We start from the raw sequence: 22,116 nt of genomic DNA, 5'->3' as shown, positions 1-22,116 counted from the left end.
TTATATTATAAAAAAATAATGTTGGTTACCAACAATTGATTCGTTACAAATTTAATTATTCATTTTTCATTCTTAACCATATTTACATCGAGTGCTGCTTCCGAGTTATCATTGTTTTCAATTTTTATCTCTTTATCGTCGTCCATTGTAAACTGTTCATCGCTTGGTGATTTCTGGAAATTATAAAAAAAATCCGTAACACTTTCATAGCACGAAAATAAAAAATAGTTTAAATTATATTTTTAATCTTTTTTTTCATCATTTAACATTTACATTTATTAAAATCAATATTTGATTCGTATTTTGTTTACTTCGTACAACGTTAATAGAGCAAATGTACCAAATAAGAGAAATCAGACCATCCCTAGAAAGAATCACCAGAGAAAGAGTTCTCTGACATCTCACTCTCACTTCGTACAACTTACCAGAGTAGCTTCGCTTTCTCTTTCAAAGAGTACGACCAGCTCGACATGTTTAGTGTATGGGAACATATCCACGGGCACAGCTCGTACCGGTGTGAACGGGGCACCTCGCAGCGTCTTTGATGATGCTCGAGCTAAGTCAACAAAGTTCTTAACAGCCGACGCCGGGCTGCACGATATGTATATCAGACGTTTCACTTTCTTCGTGTTCCGTAATTGTGTTATGGCACGCATGTCTGTACAGGACAAGTAATTTAGTTAACAGACATGGGCGTCGCCAGCCGATTATCTAGGCTAGGTTTATGGGGGAGGGGGTTGAACAGCTACAATTAATATGGTCTTATTTTCAGAAGTTTTATATGTATTTTACATTTTTCGATTATATAGGGAGGGCAATTTACCTTCCCCTTAACCTCTCCCGGTGACGCCCATGTAAAGTAGCTACTCGTTTTATAGTCTTTTTATTATAGTGACTGAGTTTTCATGAATAATTGATATTTAAAATTCGATTATAAGTTCCAATAAATAACGTAGCCATCTTCTGAGACGACAAGCCAATTAGACATCACTGAGTCGCAATGTGAGTCCATTTTAACATATGAAAATCGAAGTAGCATTGAATGTGTTAAAATAATATGACAAAAGATTAAATCTTTCAAAATGTCTAATACATGTTATATTATAAATGTGAATGTTTGGATGGATGGATCTTTGTTTGAATCTCCGGAACGACTCAACAGATCTTGATAAAATTTGACACAGATGTAGAACATAGTCTGTATACATAATTACTTATTACGTTTTTTTTTTAAATCCGAGCGGAAGGAGTCGCTGGCCACAGTTAGTGTATCACATATGAATAATAAAAATTTAACTTTTTCCACAGTCTATGGTATCCAATATGGCAACATTGTTTTCTGTAACAATTCTAGCCTGTTTTCGTTTCCTCATCTAATAAAGTGATTTAAATAAAGTCTATTTTATGTGCTCATATAATGAATATCCAATATAGTGTTACATATTTCATGATATTGAATGGAACGAAATCATAACTAAGCGTTAATTTATTAATTAAAAAAAAAATACATACGTAGTCCTGCACGCGGCGGATCAACGACAGCCACTAACTGATCACCGCCAGCTCGCGCCATTACAGAAGGCAGCGCGTCTTCCGCACGTCCTGCAAAGAACTCGCAGTTGTCGATGCAGTTCAGCTCAGCGTTGGCGCGCGCGTCCCTCACCGCCTCCGTCACCAGCTCCACACCCAGCACACGACCGCAGTGCTGCAACAACACATTATTACAATAACTTCTTTAAAATACACTCTAAAAACTTAACACGCTTATGTCGACGCTGGAGAGCGTAAACGCTGTAACCCCGAAAGTATGAACTTTACAGGAGAGCCAAAAAATGATAACTCGTGAGCTGATACGTCTACAAGCATGCGGTATTTAGCAATGTTGTGTAGTTTGTGCTAACCTATAATAAAATCATTATCGTTTGATAATGGTTGAAATTATTAACGTGTGAAAAACATATTCGCGATTTCAAGGGTTACAGCGTTTATGCTTTCCAGCGTCGATGTGTTCTTTCAGACTATATTTTACATCTGTGCCAAATTTCATCCAGATTCATTAAACCGTTTTGGAGATATTAAACATCTATCCATCCATCCAGCTAAACTTTCATATTTATAATATTGGTAACATTTAAACTTTATGGCAGATCAATCATATAATAACTTTAAAAAAACATTTTTTTTAGTGTAAAAATTCTTTCCAGTTGTTTCACATGCAAACATTCAAATTCTCAGAGTCATTGTAAGAGAAAAAAGGATTGACTTATAGCATTTAATTTCGTTAGCCAATTACTGTTTGTAAGAGTTTGTAATTAATAGTATGAAACAAACTACTGTTGTAAAGTTTTCGTTACCTTTGCAAAACACAAGCCAATAGTTCCAGTGCCACAGCATATATCAATAACAGTAGAATCACTTGTCGTCTCACTCAAATCTATTGCATTTTGGTACAGTATTTCTGCACCTGCTGTATTCACCTAAAATAAAAGTAATAATTCACTATACCACAAATAAAATTGCATATTTCATGAACACGATGTAGTTGAATTGGTTTTAATTTTTTTTTTAATTTTTAACTGTCTGTCCGTAAAGCCATGTTTGTTTCGGGCAATCTTCAGAAGTGATGGACTGATTTTGACGGGACTTTTACTGGAAAGTAATTATTGCAGGAATAACTCAGGCTATTATGACCGCTGGCAATTACAAGTACAAGAAAAAAAAAATATCTTATGACGCTAATTACGATTTCGAAATTCAAAATATTTAAAAAAGAAACAAACCTGAAAGAATGCTTCGGGTGATATCCTGAATTGCCTTCCTAAGATAACATCAATGATGTGAGTTGAGCCCATTAGATGTACTGGCTTAGAACCATCCTCGCCCACTCGTCTGTAAGATTAATTTAAAAAGTTACACTTGAAATTAATAATATAATAATTTTTAGTCAATGCAAGTTATTTGACTTTAGTTTTGTCATACTTTTTTATAATTAATTCGTAATATATAGACTTGATTCCACATGCAGAAGATTCTTCAGAATTAAAATGTTCTTTTAAATCTGATTTCAGTTTCTCCAATTCTTCTGCGGTTAAGGCCTGAAAAATTTTAATTTCATTATTGTGATGTTATGTATTTTAAGATCAAATATATGACATAAGTGTCGTTTGAGACTAAAGCTAAGTTAAAAAGATAATAATTAAATATTAAAATATTTAGTAACCTGTGGATGTAGAGCAATAATCAGCATGATCTCTCCGTTGAACTTGGAATGTCTTACGGTTAGATATCTCCAGTAACCGGAATAGTCGGCGGGAGAAAATGGCGCCAAATTCGACTTCCTCACAAACTCTTGGAATATCTGCAAAAAAGATACTTTATAATAGGGATTGTTACCTTTATAAATATTGTTAATTAAAAAATTTTTAAAATGTAAGGTAATTCAAGATTTAAAAACTTAAAAACATTATTATTTACCTTATTCCAATGTCTCTAAGTACTTAATTTTGTCCTTACTATTTGTGTATTTAGTTCTAAGAAAGACAAAAGTTGTACAACTGTTTGCAAAAAGTTGCAAATTTAAAACTTATTGTAACACTAACTTCTTTTACTCCATGATATTTAAACAATGAACAAAAATGGATGAATTCACTTACCAAAACAGCTTTCTTTGTTTGCTCTGAAATATGGTTTAATGATTGTATTGGAGCAACACCCACTGTACCAGTCACATAACTGCCAAGTCTAAAACCAACTGTCGGCTTCTTAGTTTCATCATCAATGCCAACCGTGAATTCACATTTATTCCTATAACCCTCTGTCACTGGTGATGGTTCTATAGGTTTCAAATCAAAACTTAATCCGTTATGCAGTTTCCGTTTTGCTTCTATTTCATCCCGTCTTTCTTTATTTATTTTCCATACTTCATTATCATATTTCATAAGAATATTTCTTATTTCCTTTTCTTTGAGTTTCAACTGAAAACCGAAGAAACAGAAATAATTAGATACTTCTGTATTTAATCATCAATTGTGTATCAATGCAGAATTATTTTCTTATAAGCCTGATTTTTAGGCAAACCATTTAAAAATTATATAAAAAGGTTAAATAGAAAAAAATATAATGAATTACTATCTCAGTCCCAGTAAAATAGGTTTATCATTGGTTTTTGAGACCTAAATCCCTGTATGAAACAAATCATCATCCCTCTCAAATTCTTTAATAAAACAGAAATTAATGAAACAAAAGAAAAATAATGTTAAAAATACCTGTTCCTCATAAGGTACATTCCAATAAGGTATAGTAGCATCTTTCAATCTTTCTTCCTGACTCTTATTATCTTCATCTCCCTTCTTCTTATCAGGACCTGTTCCCTCTTCCTCCAGCTTTCTTTTTCTCACAAGTGGGTCCGGTGCAGGTTTGGCAACTTCAGCTATAAGTGTTTTACCTACACACATACTAATTATTAACATATAAATTTATATAAAACAGTATTTTATAACTTTAAAAGCAAAAGAACCTTGCTTTAAGTTTATAGTAGTTAACTCAACCTTTCCATGAATATCCATTAAGCGCTGTTATAGCTTTCGACCTTTCCTCTTCATTTTGGAAACATGCAAACAGCCAATGACTTCCATTTTTTGGTCGTTTAATTTTACTTGTGTTCAGGCCCAGTTTTTGATTCATTAATTTCTTTAATTCCTAAAATCAATGCTTTGATATTAAAAATATACCTATAATCCTGAGAAAATTGCAAATGCGTATCTTCGGATTCTTTAGCTACGTAGAAAATTTAATAGTCAAGAAAAAAATCAAAATAACGGTTAGTTAAAAACTTCAAAAGCTTGATATGCCTTAGTAAGATAATTTTTTAAAATAAACTTTGTCGAACTTACAGCTATACCATAAAATTTTGGTAGTCCCCGAAGTTCAATCTTAAATTTTTCTGATGAAAACCCCCCTCGATCTAAATACGCATATTCCTCCTTCAGACCTGTGTTTTCTGTTGATTCAGTTTCGATTTTAGGTTTCGCATCATTATTCTCAGTCATAATTATAAATATAATGTAATGCACTTATTTCTGACATAAAAACAAACAATATTTAAAGTTAAAAGTTATAGAGGGAACTTTTTGTAGGTTATAATATTATGTCATGTGTCATGATTGTCATTGTCATGTCCAATATAGAGTTGCTAGATTTAACGCGATTGACTTGGTGAAAGTTATAATTTAATAGTCCTGTGTTCTTCGAATCTTGAAACTTTCGAAATGCTAATGTTTAAATGGATGGATATTTATTATAAGGTATCTCCAGAACGGTTAACGGATCTCGATGATATTTGGAATATCCTTACTATAACTAATACATATGAAACGTAAAGGTTACTCCTTAAGTTTTAAGGCGAAGTCGCGGGCATTAGCTAGTTGTACATTTAAGCCAGATATAAAACAGTCAAGTTACTAAGATATTGTGCTATACATGTCGTCGCCATTCGATTCATGAAATACTTGGTCATTTTATAATAAAATAAAATTTAAGATCTTGTGTTAGTAGTCATTTATTTACTACATACATAAAATAAGGGAAACGAAATAATTTCAACATAATATATAAGGCTTAAAATTATATTATATTTCTGGAAGAAAGTTCAATATACAGTCAATCTTCATATTTCTTTTGGTTAAAATTAGTAAGCGTTTTATTGTTCATAAGTAATATGGTAAGTATTAGCCTGGCATTTTAGTTAAAGATAGCTGCTCTATATCGCAGTAATCGCTATTCCATATTAAAAAAAATCCAAGTTTCTTTCCACCATCTTGATGTATAAATGAACAGAATAAGAATGATTGAATCACAACCGTATTATTACACGTAAATTCCTATTTCAAACATGAGCTCATTGTATTGAATATAAATAATTGGTATATTTGAATATTTCAAATGCAATAGATCTCTATGGATGGATTCCTTACGAATTTTTTTCTAGAATTATGAAAATTAATGGATTTTCTGCACCAGTTTAAAACATAAATAGTTAATGGATAAATGTACTCTATTAATAACAATATCAAACATTATATTCCTTCATTCTCTTTTAAAAATAGGTTTTTTAATGCATCTTTATCTTGTTCTGCTTTTTCTTTCCGTAGCTTCTTTATGGCTTCTAATTCTTTATCTACAATTGTACCTACGGTGGGATTGACAGCTTTTAAACGTTTAAAATCTTCTTCAGCCTGATCTGGGTTCCATGCTCCAACATGAGCTTTGGCACGTCTGTATAAAGCTTTTTCATTATCTATAAAAAAATATACATAATTTTCTTTCATTTTAGGACAGGATTTGTCAATTTTTTCAAAGGTATCTGAGCAAAATTATTGAAAGCCATTAAATATACCGCTAATCATTTATCATTCAATTTACGAAAAATTGTTAAAATAAATAAAAAAGATTAATTTATGTTAAATATTTTATAATTATTTTTTCAAATGTGTATACTGGAGTAACTTATAATTGTTAAATGCTAAAATGCCGTGCATGTGGGTTTTTGTTATTTTGTGAACTGAATATTGTATATCGTTATAAATATCGGTGCCCACGATACAGGCTATGCCTAGTGTGGGCATCACAAGATTACCCTAAATAACCAGAAATGGTATCTTAATATCCAGTTTAATTATTCAGTTATGTGTAATTTTACGTTAGTATAAGGTTATTGTTTTTTGGTTTATTTTTTTGTGTTAATAAAAAACTTTCTTTCTTCTTCTTCTTCATTAAAATTTAAGTTCCTTACCTTTATCATATTCCAAAACAGTATTACAATGTTCAATAACAGCATAAAAATCTTCTTGGACTAGCTTAACCTGTGCATAATTAAGTAGAATTGGCAGTTTAATTTTATTTAAGGTTATCCATTCTTCATCAGTCTTCCTTTCCCTGTGACAAAATAAGAAAGAGATTTCAAGGCTTATTCTTAACATATTCCACTACATTTTTTTTGTATGAAAGTGAACAAATAAACATCATAAAAAGTAAACATGACTTACCTTATCATAAGTTGCTCACAGATTGCTATCGCTTGACTATATGCATCTTCTGCTTCTGTAAATTTCTTTTCTGCATATAGTTTATTGCCTTTTTCTTTCAATGTTGGTATTAATTCTAACCTTTGTTTTATATCAAGTTGCCATACTTCTTTTTCATATTCATCTGATCTCTCGACTTTAAGTAACTCTAAAACAATAGATACATTTTTTCAATCATAAATATATTAATGTTATAAATTATTGATAAATTATAATAAATATTAAAAGTGTATACAAGATTTATAAGAGATTTTGAATCTCACTGTAACCCTTAAAAATCTTGTTATAAACGGTGTGAACTGCAACTGTCACATATTGTTGAAATAATGAGGCACACATGCATATTATCTCTAAGTCAAAATAAAACAAATTATATCACATATAACAAAAAGTACAGTACATAAAGGGTTTAACATTAACTGAAGATGAAAACTGTATTATTAATACAATAAGTAAGGGTGAATTACCTATAATAAATTCCAAATCACAAGGATTCCTTATCAAGTCATCCAGGTCTGAATATCCAATGCCTTCTGTGTGCAATGTCATTGTACATGTGTGTTTTATTTGGTTCTGCTCCTGACCCAGGTCCCTCAACGTCTTTGATACAAATGGGTAGCTGTACACTAGCTATGGATAATCATTTCCACATATCAACTCATCTGACAAATAGATAGATGGGTTAATATGTTCAGAGGCAATGTTAATATGTTCAATGTCAATATAATTTTTTCATAAGACAGTGAACTCAACAGTGGCACTGGAGATGTTTTAATTTTGTTACTATTTAATATTCAATATGTGTTACATGCAAGTGGTTCATAATGATGTTAAGTAGCCATCTGTTAATCAAATAATAGAAGTAATAGAAACATGTACTGAGATGTAATGAGACATGTACAGTTGTCAACATAAAATAAAAAATCAATGGAAAGATTGAAATGCAAGAAAGCTCACCTCTTTCTTAACACGAAAACTAGCAACTTCTCCAACAGCCATTAATTTTACTATTGTTTCCCATACCTCTAGTTTGAATTTATGACCTATAACTAAAACCATCGGTTCCTTTTTGCCAATCTTTTTACTGTCGTCGATCAGTATCCTTTCTTTTCCTAATTTCCATGTTTGAAAATGGAAATGCGCCTGCAAATCGAAATAAATTCTAATTATAACTGTTAACATTAATCATAAAGGCAAGTTCATAAAATTTTACCTTACTGCCGTCTGCGATAGGAATATACTTTTGCCCTGTATGAAGGACATTTTTAACTATAGGGTTTTGCGCAGTCATTTTATATTCAATTTAATAATTGTTTATAAAACATTCTTAACTTTAAAATGTTGAACAAGTCTTTGCTTTGCTAGTGTTTTAATTCTTTTCTTTTAATGTTATAAATTATTGAAAAGATAACAATAATCAAATTTGATTTGACGAATGTGTCACTGTCAAGTTGTCAAGTCACACAGTCAGTCCAAATGTAACTTTTATTCTTATCTTCCATTCGAGAATAAGTTTAAAAGCTTAGTAGTTGTGTGATAAAAATGTATATTATTAAAATTGGATTTATCCAAAAATGGGTGGCCGTCATAACTAATGATGAATATCTAGTATAATTCTGCTTCGTAAAGGGTTTATTTAAGTGTAGATTTTTATTAACGAGTAAACAAGCAGACTTGCAACCCAGATACAGTTACTTCTTTTTGGTTTTTACGGACAGGCATAGAGAATAGAGGAAAAATACGATATGTCTACTGATTTCTTTTCGTAATTATTATTTTGATTTAGGTTTTAATTTCTGTAAGTTATAGTTTTTGTGTATTATTTTAGACAAAAACGTTAATTAGTTTCATAAAAGTTAAAAATGGCAGACTTCTTGGAATCGGAGGCAGAGGAGAGCGAGGTTAGTATTATTACAAACTAGTATAATAAAAAGTAAGTTTTCTCTTGTTTATTTTAACGATTTAATTATTATCAAGACTTGAAAAGACTTTGTGCTTGTATAGTTGGATTCGGAAGAGGATGAGCAGCCCACAGAACGTAAAAAGCCGAAGCGTAAAGCTGCTGTTCAAAGCGATGACGAGGACGAAGAAGAAGAAGGTTTGTGCTAATTAAAGTAGCGTTTTGTTTGCCTTTCTTTTGTAACCTCTTTGTTAGGAATTTACTCTTTAGATTAGGCTAAATAATTTTAATGCAGTTATTCGTCTTGTTGTTCAATTTACAGCTACATAATTTTTAGGTTATTGGGTTCCTCTCAATGGAATGAATTTATTATGATACACATATTACTATAAATAAAAAGTAATTATTACCGTCTTGGCGCTATTCTTAAGTTATTAATAATTAAAAGCTATATGCTCTTTGCATGCTAGATAAAATACATGTTGTTTAAAATGAGTCCATTTTAATTTAAAGTTAAGGAGCTGGTTTTTGTCTATGGTTTGGTATGGTTTTGGTATCTTTGTTTTCAAGATGATGAGGAGAGACTTCGGGAGGAGTTAAAAGATTTGATTGATGATGCACCAATTGAAGAGGATAGTGATGGAGAGGACTCGGATGCTAGTGTTGGACCAAAGAAGAGAAAGAAAAGTGACGATGAGTTGGATGACAGATTGGAAGATGAAGATTATGATCTTATTGAGGAGAATCTTGGTGTTAAAGTTGCAAGAGTAAGTTGTATTTAACATAATTATAGCTCTAAAAAAAAGATACAGACATCAACTTGGGAGGAGTGGCAGCTTGTGAAGCGGAGCATTGATATATGTTGACAACTAGAACTAGGTTGGAAAGGTTGTAGAGACGAAAAAGGATTTCTTTAATATATCCAATTTTTGTCTATGTTTATGTCACCAATGTAGAAGAAAATAATAGTTTTTGATTAGTTGATTTCCAGTTCATGTTCATACATATGAAAGTAGCAATCTGATAATTTAAGTATGTTAAAACTTAAAAAAAATATTTTTGCAGAATAAGTTTAAGCGTTTACGACGTTTAGAGGATGATGACAGTGACAATGATGGAGCAGATGACCCTGATTTAGAAAGAGAAGTTATTGCTGAAAAACTTTTTGTTGGAGGATCTGATGAGGTTTGTATTGTTATCATGTTGCTAAGTAATACAACATTTAAGATGCATACAACTAAAATAAGGAAGTTATTGTGAATCATAGTACAAAAAAAGTCAATATAAATCCAACAACCTATAACAAAGAGGTAGGCAGAGAAAGAATACCATGTAGTCCTAGCACACCTTTTTTGCAGTTTCCACATTACATATATCATCATACATCCAGATTTACATGCTTTGGATGCTTTTGATATTGCCTAAATTAATATAATGTCTATAATTTTTCCTTTAGGAGGATGAAAATCGTTCAGAATCCGCGGCGCCGCGTGAAGTGGAATACGATGATGAAAATGACGAATTGGAATCAGATGCTGATGATTTTATTGTAGACGATGATGGTCGACCAATTGCTGAACGTAAGAAGAAACGAAAGCCCATTTTCACTGATGCGTAAGTAATACAACTAAATAAATAGTTTACTTGATATTGCATTATCATTTTCACAAAAAATTATCTGCAGTTCTGGTGTTACATGGGTGGACATTTATTTTTAAAAAAATTGTAACAATATTTAATATAGCATGAAATATGAAAATCTGCTTGTATGTAGTATAAATTATGTTATGCATAGATAATGTAGCTTTCTAATGTTGAGAAAATTTTATGGAATTGGTCCAGTAGTTTGTGAGTTAATCTATACTGATATTATAATGAGGAAGGATTTGATCGGTTTGTTTGTTTTGCATTGAATACTCTCCGAAACTACTTAACTGATATGAAAAAATATTTGATTGTTGTGATGATACACTATACCCAGATGTCACAGGCTATATATTTCACTATTTTTTTTAAAATTCTGTACGGAGGAAGTAGGGGGTAACTGCTACTCTGTTTGAAATATACAATAGTTGTTGCTTGCTATTTTCTTAGAAAAATATCTTACCTCTTTGAACCAATGCATTATGACACACAATATAAGTGATCAGTTTTATTTAAATTATATGTGTATTGTATTTGTTTCAATTGAATAATCCATTCAATTATTTCCTGTTATTAATTTTTAAACTATAATGATTTCTTTGCAGTTCACTTCAAGAGGGTCAAGATATATTTGGTGTTGATTTTGATTATGATGAATTTGAGAAATATGGTGAAGAAGATTATGAAGATGAGGAAGATGAAGATCTTGATGAATATATTGAAGATGAAGAAGATGAAGGTATTTTATTTGGTGATGAATAAATCATTAAATTAATTGTTTTAGTTGCAGTTATTTTTTTATTAATTAGACATAATATTTTCTATTTTAAGATGGCGAAAGAAGAAGGACTAAGAAAGGCAAAGCAAAACGTCCGAGCAAAAAGTCTATATTTGAAATTTACGAGCCGAGCGAATTGAAGAGAAGCCATTTTACTGATTTGGATAATGAGGTAATTTGGATAGTTACTTTGGTATAAACAAAAATTTTATAATTGGATACATTTCTTTATGTCCTTAACTCAATGCGTACAGGACATTAAAGGGGCTTAGTCCTTCCCTTAAGTAGTAGCCCTTTGGTGGTACTTGGCCTTAGTTAATCCCTGGCCCTTTGCATTATAATTTTTTCCATGATTGACAGATTTCTTTCTAAGAATAAAATATTGTTATAGATACGTAAAACGGATGTACCGGAGCGTATGCAGATACGTGAAGTACCAATAACGCCAGTGGAAGAAGGCAGTACGGAGTTAGAAGATGAGGCTGAGTGGATATACAAACAGGCATTCCTCAAAGCGCCCGTCTCAAAGGCTGATTCTCAGGAAGCGAGAGAAAGGACCAGAAGGTAATTGTTAAATAAGATAATTGAAGTCACCATATTGTGATATAACTTTCAAATAAAATAAATAGAATAACAGTAAATTTTTATCTGATTTTTGGACAAATCGAGGTCATACCTTATATATGTAATTTTTAATCCATTATTTTTTCAAATCACTGAATTAAGATGTCATATTTTGTTAAATAACTATTTCACAAGAAGTACATCGAAAGTAAATCTTAGAATTTTGCTTTTAAAAAAATGAATATATATATTTATTTTCAGAGGTTCAAGTACTGTTGTGAAGATTCGTCAAGCGCTAGATTTTATGCGAAACCAAACATTGGAAGTTCCATTTATTGCGTTCTATCGTAAGGAATATGTTCAACCTGAACTTAGCATTAACGATCTTTGGAAGGTATACAAGTATGACGCCAAGGTAAGAATTTTGATTTTTTTTTTCTATCATACTAATATTATAAATGCGAATGTTTAGATGGATGGATGGATGGATGTTAGAAGGTATCTATAGAACGGCTCAATGGATTTTGATAAAAATTGGCATAGAGGTAGATCATAGTCTGGACGAACACATTAAGGTTTGTTCTTAATTCAGACAGCTAGTTTATCTATAGTTATAAATTTTACTATGAAATTTTAAGAAATGGAGATTCTAGGTCTACTAGATAACACATATTGTAGCGTTTTTTATTATTATTGAATAATTTATCAATACTTATTTTAAAAAAATCTTTCAAATTTAAATGTATGGATGGATGAATGAGATGGAATTTTTCCTTTTTATAGATATATTTTTTCATAACTACGTTTTTTCCGTATTATAGTGAATTTGTCAGGTGAGTTATTAAACGTAATGTATTCCATTCAGTGGTGCCAGTTAAAGCAACGTAAGGAAAATCTTCTCAAATTGTTGGAGAACATGCGTGACTTCCAATTGGACAAGGTGATGGCCAACCCTGATGCTCCAATACCTGAGAACATGCGGCTCATAAAGGACGAGGACATCGAAAGGTAAAACAACCCTTTGTTTAGTTTATTTTTTAGTAGAAGGTGGAGAAAATAATTGTGTTTCTAAGCTCTAAGTGAGAAAGTACTATAATTGATGTTATAAGGTTCAATGGTTCTTAACTGATGAAAATTTTAGAAAATGTTCATCTTGTCTTAATACATAATAGATTGAAAAACGTGCAAACACCAGAAGAGCTGCGAGATGTCCACACACACTTCCTGCTGTACTACTCCAATGACCTGCCCGAGATGCAGAAGGTTCAGCGGGCTAAGGAGAGGCAGAAAGAATTAGAAGAAAAGAAGTAAGTGTTATTTATTACCAGTATTTATAATTGTACATAATGTTATATATAACATTGTAACATTTTAATATCAATGTGTAGCAATTATTTAAAAAAATAATATAACGATTCCGACAGTGGCAGTAATGCCCAATTTACATTATACCAGTCCAGTGATAGAATCCAGCGCTGGATTACAACTGGAAAAATTTAAACCCACATTGTGCGTTTCTCGTTCAGAGCTTTAGACTGTTAGAATCAGCAACAAAAACAGTAATCTAGTTCGTAACGCATTAACAAAATGTTCTGTATAAAGGAGAGCAGCTCGCGAGGAGGCGGAGAAGAACGGCGAAGACCCGGAGGAGGCAGCGGCGGCGGTGGAGGCGGCGCTGCCGGACGACGCCACGCCACAGCATGACATGAAGTACGCCGTGCGCTCCGGACCATACGAACTCTGCAGGAAGGCCGGCATTGGTATGTACAATTATAGTGCAAGATGTAGAGCCAATATACAAGAGTGGTGAAAATTATTTATTTAGTCAACAATAGTCAGACGAGTCATTGGTGATATTTGTCAAGGTAGTTGGTGATGTCAAAATAATTTAACAGAGCCGCTGGTGAAGATGTTCGGTCTGACACCGGAGCAGTTCGCGGAGAATGTGCGCGACAACTACCAGCGGCACGAGGTGGAGCAGCCCGCCGTGCCGCCGCTAGAGGCCGCAGCTCCATACGTATGTATAATACAATACATTTTTTTTATGTGAAATATTTAATTTTTGTTATGTGGTTGTTTTGTATTTTTGTTATGGTGTTTGTTAAACTGAAACAGCAGGAAAAGCTGCTGCTGTTTTGGTTGAAGTTTGGTCCAATGTTGGCGGTTGTACTTAGTGTTGGTGCAAATTGGTTGTAACATATAGTGTGTGGTCGTTTGCAGTGCGGTGCGAGCGGGTCTGCGGCGGAGGTGGTGCGGCGTGCGGTGTACATGTGCGGTGTGCAGTTGGCGCGCGAGCCTCTGCTGCGCGGTGCACTGCGGGACGCGTTGCGTGAGCGCGCCACACTCTCCGTGCGACCTACGCCGCGGGGACTCAAGGAGATCGACGAGAGCCACGCATGCTATAGGTATATATGTTTTCAAATATCTTGACGGCTTTTAATTTCGGTGACTTTATGCCGCCAAGATGTTTGAAAATAACTGTATACACATTATTGATCTTTTTAAGAATTGACATTAATTATAATTGTTTGAATAAGCTTGAAGTATTTGAAGAAGAAGCCAGTGCGCGACCTGACTGGCGATCAGTTCCTGAAGTTGTCGATGGCGGCGGAGGACCGGCTGCTGGAGGTTAAGATCAGTGAGCAGATCGAGGGCAACACCAGTCCTAGTTACATTGAGGAACTCAAACAATTATATCAGAAGGTAATACACATCCACCGCTAGGTAATAAACACGGGTAGAGCTTTACAAAATTCTTATAAACTCTTATAAAAAATAACTAAGTATGTATTGATGCTGATGTATGTATGTTTGTTACATAGGACGAGTTCGCGGCGACGGTGCAGGCGTGGAATGAGCTGCGAGCGGAGGCTGTGGGCCTGGCGCTGGGCAAGATAGTACTGCCTGAGTTACGACGTGAGCTGCACGCGCTGCTGCTGCAGGAGGCCAAAGACCATGTGCTCAAGTACGTTGCACTTGCACACGCACATACATAGAGTTTCATTATTTTATTTATATGACCTAGAGCTGCGTGTTTTGTATCCATTAAAACATGTTGTCTTTCTATCTGATTAAATGATGTCTGTAACATATTTATTCAGATGTATTTTTTTGTAGGTGTTGCCGGCGTCGGCTGTACGATTGGTTAAAGGTGGCCCCATACGAGTCGCGAGTGTCAGATGATGATGATGACGAGTGGGACGCTTCTAATGGTAACTTATACAACATATAATGGTGATTTAGACAAAGAGTATGGTCGAAGAAATTACCGTAGTGATAACGAGCGGGACTTGTTGACGTAGTGTAGACGGTTTTTTTATATCAAAAGGTGGCAAACGAGCAAACGGCCACCTGAATTCGCCGAAATAGCGAGGCGAACGTTGCCCATAGACATCTGCAAATGCAGATGCGTTGCCTACCTTTAATCAATGGAGAAAGAGACAGAAAGAGAATATTTCCCCTTCCTATGCGTCCCCTCTTCCGCTAAATCCACTTCCCTTTCCCATCCTATCCTAATAGGAAAAGAGGACTAAAATTAGACCTCCGGGAACACACTCATCAGACTGTACGCGGAATTGCTTCCACTTCACACCTGTCTTCTGTGGATTCTTGGTATTTCACCGGGCGAGGTCCATTCGTGCACCCAACAAATATTGTTGTTACGGGATCTACCACTGTTACTGGACAAGATATGTAGAGAATATTTCTATTGAAAGATACTGCTATACTCATATTCCTTGGATAGACCCCTTAGTGTGGATTTAGTGCGTTATTAAATGTTATACTTTGTGTAGGTTTGCGCGTGATGTCAATAGCGTATGTGCCGGACCGGGCGCAGTGCGCGTTCGCGTGCCTGGTGTCTGGAGGCGGTGAGGTGGCAGATCATCTTCGTCTGCCGCATCTCATGTATCGCCGCAACGCCTGGGATGCTGCAGAGCGACAGAACAAGGAGGCAGACATGACAGCTTTACGCAGGTCTTTATCATCTTACTATAGTTATATTTAAATTTTTTCATGCTATAGAAACAATTAGGAAGCTTTTAAAAATATCCTCTTCTTTTGGTGCCATCAACTAATGTTCTTCATCTTCCTGGACTTCTTAAAAAATATAACTTTCCTATTATTTTATTTGGATTGTTTCAATAAGATAATAATATTTGTTAGGTTCATTTTGCGCAAGAAGCCGCACGTGGTGGTGATAGGCGGGGAGTCGCGGGAGGCGCTCAACGTGAAGGCGGACGTCGCCGACTGCGTGCAGCGTCTCGTCGAGGATGAACAGTTCCCTCGCATACCCATAGAGATCGCAGACAACCACATCAGCAAGATATACAGCAACAGTATACGCGGCAGGGTCAGTTTACTGATTATGTTGCTTTTTCTGTGCGATTTAAATGTACTTCATAGATATTAATGAGTGTTTATTTTCTACAGAACGATTTCAGAGAATATCCCGACATGTTACGTCAGGCGATCTGCCAGGGACGGCTTCTTCAAGATCCACTCATGGAAATATCGCAGCTTTGCGGACCCGACGAAGAAATTCTATGTCTCAGATATCATCCGCTGCAAGACCAGATCAGTAAAGAAGATCTCCTTGAGGGTATAGAACTTGAATTCGTGAATCGAGTGAACGAAGTGGGTGTTGACGTGAACGAGGCGATTTTAACCGGTCGAGGTACGGAGCTGCTGCAGTTTGTCTGCGGCCTGGGACCGAGGAAGGCTCAGGCGTTGATAAAACTCTTCAAACAGACCAATCAGAAACTCGAGAATCGAACTCAGCTGGTCACAGTTTGTCACATGGGTCCCAAGGTCTTCATAAACTGTTCTGGCTTCATCAAGATAGACACCAGCAGTCTCGGAGATAGCACAGAAGCGTACATCGAAGTGCTCGATGGTTCCAGAGTTCACCCTGAGACGTACGAGTGGGCTCGAAAAATGGCGGTCGATGCTTTGGAGTACGAAGACGAGGATGCGAACCCGGCTGGTGCATTAGAAGAAATTTTAGAAGCGCCTGAACGATTAAAAGATTTGGATCTCGATGCTTTTGCTGAGGAACTTGAACGGCAAGGCTTCGGCAATAAAAGCATAACGCTATACGACATACGAGCGGAATTGAACTCTAGGTACAAGGATCTCAGAGTTGCGTATCGTTCGCCCACGGCCGAGGAACTGTTTGATATTTTAACGAAAGAGACGCCCGAAACTTTCTTCGTCGGCAAGATGGTGTTGGCGTCGGTTGTTGGTATTTCACACAGGAAGCCGCAGAGGGAGATGCTTGACCAGGCCAACCCCGTCAGGAACGACGAGACTGGCCTATGGGAATGTCCTTTTTGTCACAAAAATGATTTCCCTGAATTATCTGAGGTAAGGATGACACATTTATAATGTTATTTGTAAACAATTAAAACTGTTAAAAACATGTTTTTATGTATATTTTAATTGTTAGGTATGGAATCACTTTGACGCGGGGGCGTGTCCGGGTCAGGCGACCGGTGTACGTATCCGACTGGACAATGGTGTGTCCGGTTACATCCACATCAAGAACCTGTCAGACCGCCACGTCACTGACCCCACGGAGCGCGTGCGCATCGGACAGACCGTACACTGCCGCGTACTGAAGATTGACGTTGAAAGATTCTCAGTTGATTGTACATCGAAATCATCTGATTTAGTTGACAAAAATAATGAATGGAGGTAAGCTCTGAATTTAAATTATGTGAATTTTTAGTCCGAATTAAAACAAATTTTGATTTAATTTATTAACGGTTTTTAATTACTCTTCAGACCATCAAAAGATCCATATTATGACCAGGAGACTGAAGATAAAGATGTTCGTAAAGACAAGGAGGCCAAGCAGACGAAGGAGCGTATGCAGTACGTCAAGCGGGTGATCGTACATCCCGCTTTTCAGAACATCTCCTTTGCCGAGGCTGAGAAGCTGATGGAGAACATGGCTCAGGGTGAAGTTATTGTACGACCGAGCAGTAAGGTAAAAACCCTCCCCTCTACTATGAGGTTAATACATTTTAAATGTGAATTTATATTTTTGTATTCATTTGCTTTAATTATACTTTTATTGCAGGGTTCTGATCATTTGACAGTTACATGGAAAGTGGCGGATGGTATCTGTCAACATATCGACGTCAGAGAGGAAGGAAAAGAGAATGCATTCTCGCTGGGTGAGTTAACTATAAACTGAAATTGACGTATTTATTATTGTTTAATAAAATTTACAAAATGACGGTGGCTTATTCTAGGTCGAAGTCTTTGGATACAGGGCTCGGAATTCGAAGATTTAGATGAAATTATAGCGCGCCATGTGACGCCGATGGCGGGACACGCGCGCGATCTCATCTCCTACAAATACTACAAGCCGTTGGGCGGCATGAGGGACAAGGCGGAGGAGTGGCTCAAGGAGGAAAAGGCCAAGAATCCCAACAAAATACACTACGTCATTTCCGCAGCCAAAAATCATCCCGGACGGTTTCTGCTCTCTTACTTACCTCGCGCCCGATGTACGCACGAGTACATATCGGTGACGCCGGACGGCTACAAGTTCCGGCAGAGGATGTTCGATTCCTTGGGCGGTCTGCTGAAGTGGTTCAAGGAGCACTTCAGAGATCCCCCGCCGTCCGGCACTCCGGCGCAGCGCACGCCCGCCATGCGCACACCGCACGGCATGACCTCCATGTACCACACGCCCGCCGCGCACACGCCCGCCTTCCACACGCCCGCCCACACGCCCGGCCCCGCCTACATCAACACGCCCTACACGCCCTCGGCGCAGACGCCCTACATGACGCCGTTCGCGACGACACCGCGTCAGCCAGATTTTCTTACGCCGGCGGTGCCCAGGCACAAGCCCACGCCCGCGATGCCGATATACTCGGAGCCCTCCGACTGGCAGAAGGCGGCGGAGGACTGGGTCCGGCACAGAACCGGCCGCGACACGCCCTCCACCCCGCGCAGCAGCGAGGGCATGCCCACGCCCCGACACGACACGCGCACGCCGCGACACGACAACCGCACGCCGCGACACGACGTCCGCACTCCCCGGCACGATTCGCGGACGCCGCGTCACGAGTCGCGCACTCCGCGCCACGAGTCCCGCTCACACGGCCACGGGGACAGGCACGGCCACGGTCACGGCCATGGCCACGGTCATGGTCACGACCACGACCGCGATCGCGACCGCGACCGTGGCCACAGCTCGGGCAGGTCGTCGCGCTCGCATTCCGTCCGCTCCACCCCGCACACAAACACTTCACCGCGCTCCATGTCGCTGGGAGATGCCACGCCGCTCTACGACGAAAATTAGAACTGAGACTGAACATTTTTTTTATTTGATTTAATTTGAAACCAGACTAGAGATGATCGATGTTGTTGATGGGCTATTGACAATGACGCTGATATGATTGATGCAAGATGTCAAATCGTGTTCCATATTTATTGCAAATAAAGAAATCGTGTACATGATTAAATAAAAATTTAACTATGTATGTAAATAAGAAGTACTTGGAAAGTAATGTTTTGAGAGAAACATAGCAAAGAAGATCGACTTGAATTTAAACCTAAACATCCACTGTATTAAGCTTTTAATCGTCGATCACCACTAGGTCAAGCAAAATATGAGCTTTCTGGTTATTCAATAAAGTAGCAAATTTCATTTTATACCTAAAAATATGGTAAACTTATCAATTTACTATGGCATCTGCTACATTCTACTGAAAAAAACATTTTGTTAGAATTTACAGAAATGGTGGGAAAATAAATGAAATTTAACGATATTTAGCCTTGAGCTAATATTATATTTAGAAAAAACAATGTAACTAAGACGCTGTAATATTTGATTATGACAAAAAAAAATTGTTTTAAATGTGCATTAGTTGCCTGCGTTTGTGAAAATGTATCGAGACATGTTGTCTTGGTAACTAGCCTTAAATCAAAAACAACTATCAACAACAACAATAGCGCTATCATGTATGTTGAGGTTCACGTATGTTGCGTTCAGCATATAGTAACTACATAATTATATAGCCTTCGCTATATAATTATGTAGTTAGTATCGATGGATATGTAGGAAATAAAAAAAATATAGTTTTATATACATAAAACTTGCGTATATGTACGCTAAGTAAAAGGATAAAAGATTTCATATCAGTTTGAGATCTTGTTTTGAAATTCACATTTATCGTTGGTTTCTGAGATTAAAATCTTTGTGTAAAACATATCGTTATCCTTGTCATTATCCTTGACAAAATAGAGTTAACAATATGTTATAGATAGGGATTTTGGTGTCAGAAAGAAATTTCACTAAAATTAAAAATTAAAGCTATAAAGTGCTTCAATAATTAAACGGTGATATAAAAATGTTTGAGGTTTCTACAGCTTATAAGTATATAAATTTTTTTACATGTATTTTGTAATGACTTACTTCAAAATACTCATACAAAAAAACAGTTTGTTGTTTTTCTTTGTGTATTTCTACAGCGAAAACATAATAATCTCATCTTAACCGTATGCTAATGCATGAATTATTAACCAAAATAAAAATAATCCAATGTACACTGTTACCATTGTCTTTCAATATAAATAGCCAATGTCGTTTATCTGATGAAAATTGTATATTTTAGCTTTAAGACTTTTATAATGAGATATGCTAACTTTGTTGATGAATATCAATTTGGCAATAATTTATTAACTAGCAAATATAAAGGTGAGTTTTCATTGTTAAAACGCTTGTCTATTGTCATCCTTTTCAGTATCTTTGAAAGAAATGGAGACAACGATGTTTTAATAAAAGTGTTAAGGCAGTGTAATTTCACTGTAAAGTACCTTTTATAAGTCTTTTCAAATATCTTGGCGGCTCGATTTAAACCGCTGCGTAGTGCCCTCCCCCGCAACTTCCCGCTACATCTATAATAGTGTTCTGCGCAGCGATTCACGCGAAGTTAAGAGCAGCCAAGATATGTGAAAACATTTATACGTATAACCAGAGCTGGGCATTAACTCGTTAATCCGTTAATCGTTAATTAACGAAGTTAACATTTTGCTTAACGGATTAACTTTTAAGTTAACTTCAAAATGTGTTAACGCTTTTGTTAACTTCCGTTTAATTCAACTTCCGTTAAAAAAAGTCCGTTAATCGTTAAATTAGAATCTTAGAGACGTGCTGTCATTTTGTTTAAATTACGCGCCACGCCACGCTCGTAAGTTGAACTATATTGGGCGACTGTCGGCGACTCGAATGGTGAACGAACGAGTCGATAATTGATATATGTGAAGTTTGCGTGCAAGTGTGATGCATCAGAACGTCCGGGAAAGACGTGACCAACAGGACAAAATCAAAAGAAGGTTCGAAATAGTATATTTCATTACGAGTATATAAAACAAGAGTATGTAACAGCCCACATTCCGAACGCTCTTCGTCCCTGCAATACCCTCCAATCCCTTTTTGAGCAACTGTATTAAAACAATTTTTTACTCGTGCTTTTTCTTTAGCTTTTCCAAAATCGTGCGTTCTCTTTCCCAACTGTCAAAATAATGTCTATTAAAAAGAAAAAAAACCAACCACGAAGATTTTACAAAAAAAAAAAAATCATTAAAGTTTTTATGATTCATGCAAATATTTCTAAAAAGAAGTTCCTAATTTGTTACAATATTAGATTTAATGATTTGATTCAATGAATTAGGTTAGGTTTCATTTTATTTCATCTCATTAAATTTCATTTTCATTTCATATCAATAAAAATAATCTCCTGAAGACTTGGCCGTTTGGGCATAGTTCCCTTTGCCTACCCAGAATGGGTGAAGAAAACAAAAAAAATCTCTGTTTGTATTCTTTTACAGTTGGCGCCATTTTTCAAACATTTTAGTTAGTTGAGTTTATTGTGTTTTTATTATTCTATTAAATTGCTTCATTTTTTCGCAACTGTATTTAAATAGTTGTTTAGTACACATGCGGAACTGTCATTACAACATGTTCCAACTGTCAACCCTCACCTTCGGCTGCGCCTCGGCTCGGGTAGACATTTGTCGGAACTCTGCAATGACAGGCTTTCCGCACTCGTAATGAAATATACTATAATACATTCATACTTGTTTCCAATACTAATTCGTTATAGAATGTATAGTCAAATTACTATTTT

General features: G+C 35.9%; 3 protein-coding genes across 4 annotated transcripts; 1 reads left to right on the top strand and 2 right to left on the bottom strand.

Annotated features, from left to right (window-relative positions):
• Positions 1-5,174, bottom strand: LOC106717750 (tRNA (uracil-5-)-methyltransferase homolog A). The gene is made up of 11 exons (XM_045680605.1): positions 4,893-5,174; positions 4,548-4,698; positions 4,266-4,444; positions 3,654-3,974; positions 3,221-3,358; positions 2,980-3,095; positions 2,781-2,889; positions 2,355-2,477; positions 1,513-1,705; positions 426-658; positions 1-173 (listed from the first exon to the last, which is right to left on the bottom strand). The coding sequence occupies exons 1-11, from the start codon at positions 5,046-5,048 to the stop codon at positions 60-62; spliced, it is 1,833 nt and encodes a 610-aa protein (XP_045536561.1). The 5' UTR covers positions 5,049-5,174; the 3' UTR covers positions 1-59.
• A 467-nt stretch (positions 5,175-5,641) lies between these two features.
• Positions 5,642-8,514, bottom strand: LOC106717842 (AH receptor-interacting protein). The gene is made up of 6 exons (XM_014511768.2): positions 8,296-8,514; positions 8,040-8,225; positions 7,550-7,712; positions 7,044-7,230; positions 6,791-6,933; positions 5,642-6,295 (listed from the first exon to the last, which is right to left on the bottom strand). Exons 1-6 carry the CDS (start codon positions 8,371-8,373, stop codon positions 6,075-6,077), a joined length of 978 nt encoding a protein of 325 aa, XP_014367254.2. The 5' UTR covers positions 8,374-8,514; the 3' UTR covers positions 5,642-6,074.
• Positions 8,515-8,794: 280 nt separating this feature from the next.
• Positions 8,795-19,654, top strand: LOC106717934 (transcription elongation factor SPT6). Of its 2 annotated transcripts, none has more exons than XM_045680517.1 (24): positions 8,795-8,983; positions 9,087-9,180; positions 9,553-9,749; positions 10,048-10,167; positions 10,439-10,596; positions 11,232-11,329; positions 11,458-11,576; positions 11,796-11,968; positions 12,230-12,383; positions 12,834-12,976; positions 13,141-13,275; positions 13,571-13,728; positions 13,864-13,985; positions 14,189-14,373; positions 14,506-14,671; positions 14,791-14,933; positions 15,086-15,180; positions 15,763-15,943; positions 16,133-16,319; positions 16,400-17,332; positions 17,415-17,662; positions 17,753-17,957; positions 18,051-18,147; positions 18,226-19,654. In XM_045680517.1, exons 1-24 carry the CDS (start codon positions 8,945-8,947, stop codon positions 19,284-19,286), a joined length of 5,211 nt encoding a protein of 1,736 aa, XP_045536473.1. In that variant the 5' UTR covers positions 8,795-8,944; the 3' UTR covers positions 19,287-19,654. The 2 variants fall into 2 exon arrangements, with proteins under 2 accessions (XP_045536473.1, XP_045536472.1); XM_045680516.1 differs by having other exon boundaries at positions 11,232-11,365.
• The last annotated feature ends 2,462 nt before the right edge of the window (positions 19,655-22,116 follow it).

Source organism: Papilio machaon, chromosome 13 (assembly GCF_912999745.1).
Source record: "Papilio machaon chromosome 13, ilPapMach1.1, whole genome shotgun sequence".
Taxonomy (NCBI): domain Eukaryota; kingdom Metazoa; phylum Arthropoda; class Insecta; order Lepidoptera; family Papilionidae; genus Papilio; species Papilio machaon.
Note: the sequence above shows the minus strand (reverse complement) of the source record. Positions and strands in the feature narration are given on the sequence as shown.